The sequence below is a fragment of the Carassius auratus genome, unplaced genomic scaffold, assembly GCF_003368295.1.
Source record: "Carassius auratus strain Wakin unplaced genomic scaffold, ASM336829v1 scaf_tig00032445, whole genome shotgun sequence".
NCBI lineage: Eukaryota > Metazoa > Chordata > Actinopteri > Cypriniformes > Cyprinidae > Carassius > Carassius auratus.
Genome location: NW_020526001.1, coordinates 134,827 through 144,897, shown reverse-complemented (window position 1 = coordinate 144,897; position 10,071 = coordinate 134,827). Strand labels below are relative to the sequence as shown.

The following is a 10,071-nucleotide window of genomic DNA, read 5'->3' as shown; positions in this document are numbered from 1 at the left end:
ACCATCACCAGATGATTATCTTTTATTAATAAATACGAAACAAATATACTGTAAGCTTTCAGAGATTTGAAATAAAATGGCAAATAGATACATTATATTGCTCACTATCATTAAAGCGAAGTTTTAGATTAAAGCTCTGAGACTTCAGATGTCTTTTATGAAGGCTGGTAAAACTTGGCAGTCAGCATTATCCCTTAGCATACTGTTAGTCTGCTCTCTCAATTAAAATTGAAATGATGCACAGGGTTTCTAGACCGGTTTTAGAGGGCCACTGAATTAAATCCATCGTTATACAGAACATTTACATTAATTAGGGCTGCACTTGTGAGAAACAGAGGCTTCATTAAATACTTGAACACTTATACCACACTTGTCATTGTGTTGCATAATAAAACACCCAAACCAACAGTGTTCATTTTAAAGAAATGTAGCCCAAGTTCACTTTTCAATATTAAATGACATTTATTAGGCTTTAAATTATCAAATTAACCAATTAAAAAATTATTTGGACTTTCAGACTTGGATCATGTTCATATGAACTATACTGTATGTGATCGATCTGATGTGTCTGCTGACTTTATAAGTATCAGATTAACACCAGTTCATTCTGAGAAAATTCTAATATATTTTGTTTGTTGATTTCACCTGGTTTGATATTTTTATCTAATACGATGAAAGTCACACATTTTATTTTAGGGGTGTTTTGCTGTTATTTATAGGACTGCAGAATGCAGAGAGAAAAGTGAGAGAAAGCTAAAATGGGATCAGGACGTGAACCAGGTCAGACTCAAACCAGCAGCTCTTATTTGTCCTGTGCACAACTATGCCACAGCACTAGCAAACTGTAAACGTGTGTGACCTTAGTGCTTTTATAGAACACTTCTAAGATTGGAATGTCGGAAACAACACAAAAAAAAATCGAACAGATCCGTTCAAAGTATTTTGCATTAGGCTCTGATTTATGTGTCTGAGATTGCCAGTGACATATTTTCCATTTTCTTCCAGTGACATTTAACCACAAATCAGTTGTCACATGCTTCAGAAATAAACAGCTGGATTTACAAAGTGTATGCCTGTTCTCCAAGTTATTCACAATACTGCTGTATAAATCAGTTTCCAAGCATTATAACAAAAACCAAGTGCAGCCGAATCTGTACTTTTGCATAGGCCAAACACACTTTATCCATGTTATTTTAACTTCTGACTCACTCTGGAAACCTAAACCATTGTTTCTAGAAAACCAGCTTAGCCATAATGAGCAGAAAAGGTTTGCATTTTACAAAAACACAAACAACAGCTGAAAGGCCTCTTCCAATCTAAAATGGAAAATCATACAAATTAGATGATTTATTTTCAAACAGAAAGTGCAAACAAGGTAAAGAAGATGAATAATGCTGAAATGATACTGACAAAAAAACCTTGTTGGTTCATTTCGATATGGATATCACTGGAAATAATGATCACTTAGTTAGGTAAGGGAGTCAGACGTTGCTTCAGTGCCTCGCTGGATTCAATTCAGTGAACAATTAATCAAACCTGTCTTTTTGAATGATTCATTCTTCAGTGACTTCATTCTGGTTGGGCTGCATGGTTTTGATTCACTAAACTGAACTTGCTCATAAGAGTCACCTGCGCTGAAACAGAATTAGCTAAACTGTTTAAGCTGTTCATCCACGATGACTTTATTAGTATTGTTATGTGAGGTATTGTTCATCATTGCTGTGTGAACATTTGTCTCAACATTGCGCTCAACAGCTCTGTGCGCTGCAGTGCTTCTGGAAACCCCAATCTTTTTTTCCGCAGCAGCAGCGGCACTCAGCTGAGGGAACTGTTTGGTGTACAAAGCTGAGGTGTACTGTAGCTCAGGTGTAATCAACCTCTGACAAAGCTGACGAGTGTCATTGTTTAACCCCAGTCGGAGGTTATAACCCTGAATAACTGCTACACCATACTGAAACGGCTTCAGGGATGAATCCTGGACCCGCGCAGGATCTACCGCCCCTCCTTCCTGAAGACATGTTTTCTCAAGCTTTCTCCTCTTTGCCCTCAGAAGTATAACTTCCTGTTGGAGCTTCGCCCGCCCGAGTGTGGATTCTATGCGTTTCCAGAAAGTGGCATTAAAGTGCTGATACAATCGCCAGTCAAGTGAATTCCACTCTTTTAACCGCTCTGCGGTCTCTGTCCTCAAGGGCCTGCGCGAGCGTTCACTGCGACTGTTGAGGCGGAAAGATAAAACGTCATCTAGTGACCAGCAGAGGGCATGTTTTAGAAGCACTAGCGATTCATCAAAATACTCTGAGATGAGGATCAGCGGAAAGTCACGTTCCACAGCGGCGATGACCTCGGCGCTACGTTTGTCCAGCTCGGTGTCGTTCTTAGGTGCTGTATTATCCAGACCGAAGTCAAAGGTCAAAATGTTACGTGCATAGTGGTTATAAGGCACAGACGCATTGTAGCTCCGCCCACCCTGGATCAGGAACTCCTCAAGGCTTTTGACACCACGGAAAGCTGGGATCGCTTTGTAGTAAACAAACAGGGATTCCATCATCGCCACTGGATTCCGAAGAATGGAAAAGTAGAATGTATCTTTAGGCATCACTTTCCTGACCTGCAAGTCAGAAAAGACAATACAGACTTATGAATAAAATATTTTATTCAGCTTTTCGTCACTCTTTAAGTACACTTTTGACCTCTTGCTAGAGTCTTAAATTGCTCTCTTAAAATTGTTAAAATATTCACCTCAAAGGTTATTGATAAAGGCATTTAATGTTAAATATAACATTAAAAACACAGAATAATAAATACAATTAAGTTTAAAAAAAGCAACATAATGCAATTTATTTAATCAAAAAGCGTCCAAGTTTTAATGCATTGTCATTTTTTTTACCTTGTGCTGCAAAAAAAACAGCCACACTCCAAATAAAACATTATAGATACAAAATAAATTAATAAATTAGTAAGTAAATATTAAAAATAAAAAAAACATTAAATTTTTATTTGTTCTTTTGCATCACTAGGATAATCGCTTTGCTGTCACCATCAACAGCCAGAAAAAAAAAAAAGTTTCCAACTCTAGGTCTAAATTGTAATATAAACCAGGTGAATGATAGATGTCAAAATCTCAAAATTGACCAGTGCATGAAAATTTTTTTTTGCCTTTTGTGTCTTAGCTTAATATCATGGATATTCTATTATTTATCCAATCCTGCAACAGCCTCCAAAGGCTGGGTAATGTGCTCTCGGACTGACCTCCTGTGATCTGAATCTCATGTGGTTGCACAGGATGTGGAACTCCTTCACGCTGCGAGACTTGACACCCTCCACAAAGCGTGCTGCAAAGAATGTTGGGTAAAATAACTGGCTCTGCATTTTCGCTGGCAAGGCAAAGGTCAGATTATGGCTTTCCCCATAACGATAGAGAATGTTCAGTATGGTGCTGCTGGCAGTCTTGTGTGTCTTGAGGAAGACGATATGATTTTTGGGCTGACACATCACAGTGTCGTCAACTAGTGATTTTACTGCATGTTTATCAGCTTTGTCATCAGAGGGTGGAGGTGTTTTCATTTTTGGGATCCTTTTGGGGAAAACTGGCCTCTGTGGTTTCTTTGGAAAATCTTGGTCAAGCCATAGTTTATTGGCCTCTATTAGTGGAGCTGCTTTGGTAGTGTTAGAACGCTTTTTTCTTGTATCCTCCAAGACTTGGACCCTCTCCTCTTCTGAATGAGGGTTTTCACTCTTGTCTTTTCTTTGTATGAAAGGTTGCTGGTCTACTGGTTCCTCAAAAATGGCTGCTGAGACGGACCAAAGATTTTTCCAGTCTCTGTTCTTTATGGGCCCGTGCATCTCTGCAGGCATTCTGACCAGCTGCTCGCTCACAAGTTTCAATTCCTTGGAGCTCCTGAGAGTGAGAATGAGAATATGAGAGAGAGAGAGAGATGCTGTCCCTTATGGAACCAACACAAATCAATCATATTCTATGTCCTCTATAATATAATCCCATTAATGTAAATATTGTCCCATGCAAGCTGTAAAATCAGAGTCAAATATAATAATATAATTTTTACGTTCATAATTAATTAGTAATTTTGACAAGATATTTACATTGCACATTGTTCAATGCAAGCTGTTAAATCTGAGATGTTTATAATACTTATATGTTTATAAGTTTGTAACTTGGTCAAGGTGTTTTTTTTTTTTTTACATTGCTTTTAAAACAAATAAAATAAAAACAATGCAAGCTGTTAAAAATAGATATTATATTCATATAACAGCGGTTCTCAATTCCAGTCCTCCAGACCCCCGCTATGCACATATTGTATGTCTCTCCGTTAACACACCTGATTCAGATAATCAGCTCGTTAGAAGTGAGCTCCGTGCATGAACTGTGCTCCCACTGAAATGGTCCCTACACAGTGTTCATTGCTCCCTGAGCAGGGGAAATCTGTTCAAGTTACCTCACTTCTGAACATTCATTCACGGATTTGCGCTGCCCAACGTCTTCACACACGAACAAGTGTGACATTATATACATCTTTAAATAAATACAATTTAAATGCATGTCTCGCACAGTTCAATGCACTTTAAATGGAACATATACATTCTCTTCGAAATGGAATCAAGGCGGAATATCCCGTGATGTTCACTTCTCAGGGCACTTATGTTCGAATGGAGAAGTGATCCTCATATCTGGCTCGCGAGTGTTTAGCTCTAAACCTAATCAAACACACGAGTTTGCAATGTCTTCAGGATCATTAGAAAATCACAGGTAGGTTAGTTTGATTAGGATTGGAGCTAAACTCAGGTCTACAGGACAGTGGATCTCCCGAGCCAGATTTGAGGATCATTGGAGTAGATAAAAGTGACATACAAAATGTGCAGAGCAGGCTGGCGCGAGGACTTTAACAATTTATTTGTATTGCCCTTAATTGAAATATCGTCAAATGCAAAGTTGAAGTCTTCCTCGGTCTGTTTATAATGTCGATGCATAAGTTACCATGAGTTACCTGGCCTGTCGGGCGACTCCCATCATCTGCAGAGCCACGCAGAGGACCGTCAGGAACATCAGAGAGAACCACATGAAGCGCATGCGACTACAGCACGCCGCTCTCACGCACCTGCAAACACACGGTTCAGAAAGAAGAACAGGTTCAACAGCAACCGTGAATGTTAGTGAGATATGTGCATAATATATGTGCATATACATTCTAGCTGAACAGACGATAAGGTCAAGTGTAATGTGGGAATATAAACGGCGTGGGAGATCGATTATCTAACCGTTGAACCATTGTGTTCAGCGACGCAAATATTGCGAAGGCATCAGCAGTTCCTGTTATTAAAGGGCATACTGCAGGTTAGACCCCATTAAGAAAGAAAAATGCACTTCAACAACGCCAAACCGGAAATTACGTAATGGGAGGGCGAGCGCAGATACATGCGGTTTTCCTCTGTATATGCTTAGATTTTTTTATTATCTTATGTATTAATTTATTTCTTTATTTTTATTTTTTTTAGTTATTTGTCTTTATTTATTTAAATTTGTTGGTGAAACTTTACAAGGTGTGATATGTTTTCCCTTGTTTGTAAAGTAGAGGTTCTAACTGTTCTGTATTTTATTTATAGTATTTGTTTAATGTTTGATGCATAATAATAAAAAAAAAGATTTATACCATAGGAAAACAATGGATCACAATGACAGATCAGACACTGAGGAAATTGTAAATGTTTATTTAGACTCGTCTCCAGCCATATAATTATGAGGCTGCTTTGCGGCCAAGAGAGCAGGGATAGGCCAGGCTTAGACAGAACAGTCAGAGATGACAAATATGGGTGGTGTGAAGACCAATTTGGTGCCCTATAGGCAAGATTTTAGCTTGTGCTCCTTCGGTGGCAGCCAATTTAACCACTGATCATTCACACAGAAACAGCATATATTTATGTCGTAAAACAAATAAAATATGACAAGACACACAAAATAAATAAATTGAAATTAACTCAGGTACTTGAAGTAGAGAACATTATCATCCAAAGGCAGCTACAATACTAACATTTAAATAATATTTTTTTTATTTCAGACATTCTTAAATGTAGGGATGATTTATAATGTATTTAAGCGAAAGACAAGATAGAATGAAAATATATGAGTAAAGGAAGAATATGGTTTGTTGCTTTATTAGCCTATATTTTTTTTAATCTAAATTAGACTGAATCATTTCAAAACTGAATGGTCTGAAATGAGCTTTGTGAAATTAGGCTACATAAAACATACCAAACAGCGGATGGGCTTAATGATAATGCAAATTCACTCTCTGTCAGCAGGTGGCGCTTAAGGAACAGCAGTGATGCATTGTTTTCTTGATTACAGGTAGGGTTGGGAATCGTTAGAAATTTTCCGGTTCCGATTCCGGTTCCGGTTCCACCTAATGGTTCCGGTTCTGATTCCGGTTCCATTAAAATCATTAAACAGTTATTAAGAAATATGGTAAGGAAAAATGCACAATACTCAACTACTCAATGTTCAACACTGTTTATTACTTACTGTCAACTTAATTTAAAGGTTGGCAATGTCAAAATGCAACATATATTACAGTGTACAGATCTTTATAAGTAGGGTGGGGTATTTTTAGAAATTTTCTGGTTCGGCTTCTGGTTTCATTTAAATGAACTATATTTTTTGTTATTTTACCTTCACTGAATGTAGCGTTTGCTGGAAGGTAGTAAGTAAGGTTGAGTAATGCTAGTCCATCAATCAGCATGTGTTTCAAAGTTGATGTTTTTTACACGATCAATAACGTTTTGCTTTTCAAGCAGGAATAAGCTTGTTGGCCAAATAGTCCCTTGAGGACACTTGTTAATTTCCCTTAATTAATGAAATATAAACGGTTAAACTTAAACATGTATACACACTCTCCATAAAGTCCCTATTTTACAAATAATAATGCAGTCAGGAGATGGTGTGATGCAATGAGTGGTTTCCACATTTTTAAACATTTAAAAATGCATTAAAATAAATATTTTCTATCACTTTGTTTATCACTCTTGAAATTACCTGTACACTAAATAATCTAACCCTCATACTTGTATAACAATAGCAGTCTATTTATTTAGTGGTCCAAGTTGAAGCCATTATGTATATTAATGACAATATGGGACAATTATAATGTAATTTAGTGGCGTCAGGTGCAGCGGGCTGGTATTAGATGTACAGTCAGACAAAACGATGTGCAGTTATCAAAGGTGCAAGTGCACATACAGTCGTGGAAAACAATGTGTTCGGCAATTAAAGACGGGACAGCGCAAAGAGTTTGTGGATGCACGTCATTGGAATCAATGTGCTCAGTAATTAAAGAGGCAGGGAGGCATGTCTGTTATTCAGTTCGTAGCATCCTTTTAAAGAACAAAACCGGTTCTGAATAAGAACCGGTTTTCGGTTCCCATCCCTAATTACAGGTGTTAACACTAAATGCATTATACTGAGGCAAGGTGAAAGGAAAATGCCATCTAAACTGTTTCGAAAAAACAGTCAGTTCCCTTCAGAGATACATTCATAATTTGCACATTGTGAACAGTGAGCTTGCTCTGCCTGCTAGTGCTAATGTATTTTCTCCTCTTTTTGTCACACCAGCCCCCACAGGAAATGGACCTAGAGGACCCCACCTCCTGGAGCGTGAACCTGTGGGGAATCCTCAAGCAGAAGTTGGAGAAGCACGGTGCGTCTAACATCCAGCAGCTACGTGATGTCATTATGGAGAAATGGAAGAGGATCCCAGCAAAAACCTCAGCAGCTCTGGTGAATTCCATGCCTAGGAGGATTCAGGCACTGCTAGATAACAATGGTGCTCACACAAAATATGGACACTTTGGACACTGTTTTGACATGATCACTTAGGGTGTACTCACTTTTGTTGCCAGATATTAATGAAAAGAAAATAATGGCTGTATGTTAAATGCATAGTACACCAAAAAATGAAAAATAAATTAATTACATACAGTCATCTACCAGGTTAAAATTAGACTGCGGCTGTCATTGACAGAACTTTCATCAAGTCACATACACACAGAGAATGTTTTTCTTCAGACCAAGGAAACCACTATTGCTGAAACAGTAGTCCTTCAGTACAAAAAACTCCAGCAGAACTGTTTAAGATCTAAGTTACTTCACAAAAGACAGAGCAAATCAGTCAGGGAACAGAAGACTTTAAATGTGTTAACACATTTTACAGCTTCATTTACCTATTCTAATATATGGTTTACTTCCCATGGCTTGTTGCAAATGACTACCTCTTTGCCTAATTTACTTTGTGTCTTCAACGCAAAGAGATCCAGTTTAAAGTATGTGTGGGTTTAAATTGAATTATATTGTCTAAATGAACTCCTGTCTAAGCATCCACAAGTTCATTTCATGATGAATACAGTCAAGGTTACAAAGTTAAACATATTTTCTTGTGGAAATATGAAAACAATACTTTTTAATGACCATACTGACTTGCATGAAATTGAGTTTGAAATGGAAGTCTGCATTTAATTCATCAAAAGATGAATAAAGGAGTGAGGTAAACAGCTTTAAACTATTTTCCAGCATGCTAACGAGAACAGCCTGTATTTATCTCTCTAAAAGATTTTATAACCTCATGAACAAGTTAACTGTTGAAATGCTTTATAAGAATTGGAGGGCATAAAGACATTTTAAACAATATTCCTACAAGTACTGAACATGTATGAATGTTTATCCTCAACATGTTTTGAACTGTAAAACACCACAATACATAGTAACTATTTTTCCCCCTCTTTATGAAAAACAGTGACTTAATGGAGGCTGTGGTCACAGAGAGAGAAACACATGCAAACAAGAGGAAAAAAATTTAACTAACAAAACCTATCAAGTGCCCTTCAGCCACAGAAACATCTAGAATAGGCAGCTCAACCTCAATCTCTTGTCACTTTATAACACATATGCACACAAAACACACTTGTATGCCATTTTGCCATAATGGTATTTAATTATTTAGGGTGTGAATAAATGAACGCATCTTCCCAGTATGTCATAATGCATCCATGGACCCCAACCAGATTCAGTATCTAACACAAACATCTGTTTCTTCAACAGCCTTTACATGCATATGAAACAATGCTGTAGCTTAAATGCACAATCGAGTATTGGATATCATAAATAAAAAGTAAACAATGAAATGAGACACTTTACATTATAGTTTACATGTTACTTTAAGTAATTAAGCAAACATGATTTCTGTTGAAGCTCCAAGCACACCCTACTGTGTCCATTGTCAACTTCAATATACATTTCAAATCTTAATTTTTTGATGATGATATTAGCACAATCACTGATCAAAAGGACCAATAGATAAAGTCACGCACCACCCCCCAACCCATTCCATCAAATGTTTTCTAACTAGTTGATTGAATATATTATATTTCGACATTATTATTAAAAATTACCTTACATTAGCATCAGCTAACAATATTTTTCAAATGGGCTATTAAAATTTTGTAATTCATACTTTTTGCTTACATTTTTTTAATTTTAAGCTAAAACAGTCTGTACTCTGATTTTGCCGTAAATGTATAAAGCAAATTTCTTTGTCACGGCCACCCCTGTATAAACTCTGGCCACCCCTGTGGCCACCCCTAGGATGATTTGCAGTGGGTACTATTAATTTAAATGCAGAATGTAAATTCACAATAGTTTAAGAAGTGAAAAAAATGCAGCACCTGCTGCAGCCACAGTTTTGAGTCTCTGAGCAACATTAAAGTGCTTCGTTCCTGAATGAATCAACCATTTAAATGATTCGGTTCAATCGCAATGACTCACTTATTAACAGTGACTCGCTGCCACCTATTGGCGGTTTTAATTTCACATTTTATGGAACCTTTTCATTTTTTTAATAATTTCTAACATCAGTTTTCAATGTTTTATCTTTAAAATATCAAAACATTATTTATTCATTTGTAACTGTAGGCTAAAGTATTCCATGTCCCACTGAGCTGCATTAAACAGTGTGTAAAAACATCTAAATGGCACTTCAGATGCAGCTTCTATTTTATCTGCATTGCAAA

The 10,071-nt window shown here is 37.0% G+C and overlaps 1 protein-coding gene across 1 annotated transcript; it reads right to left on the bottom strand.

The window, feature by feature from the left end:
• Window positions 1–1,645: 1,645 nt before the first annotated feature.
• Window positions 1,646–5,086, bottom strand: LOC113080890 (galactose-3-O-sulfotransferase 2-like). Its single transcript, XM_026252939.1, has 3 exons — window positions 5,004–5,086; window positions 3,250–3,898; window positions 1,646–2,608 (listed from the first exon to the last, which is right to left on the bottom strand). Exons 1-3 carry the CDS (start codon window positions 5,084–5,086, stop codon window positions 1,646–1,648), a joined length of 1,695 nt encoding a protein of 564 aa, XP_026108724.1.
• Window positions 5,087–10,071: the final 4,985 nt, after the last annotated feature.

Bases quoted from the DNA above. Each gene is read 5' to 3' on its own strand.
- LOC113080890 (XM_026252939.1), bottom strand. From the start codon at position 5,086: ATGCGCTTCATGTGGTTCTCTCTGATGTTCCTGACGGTCCTCTGCGTG. The intron at 3,899-5,003 runs GTAACTCATGGT...TCTCACTCTCAG, and splicing joins GGAGTCGCCCGACAGGCCAG to GAGCTCCAAGGAATTGAAAC. The intron at 2,609-3,249 runs GTCAGTCCGAGA...TCTGACTTGCAG, and splicing joins TGAGATTCAGATCACAGGAG to GTCAGGAAAGTGATGCCTAA.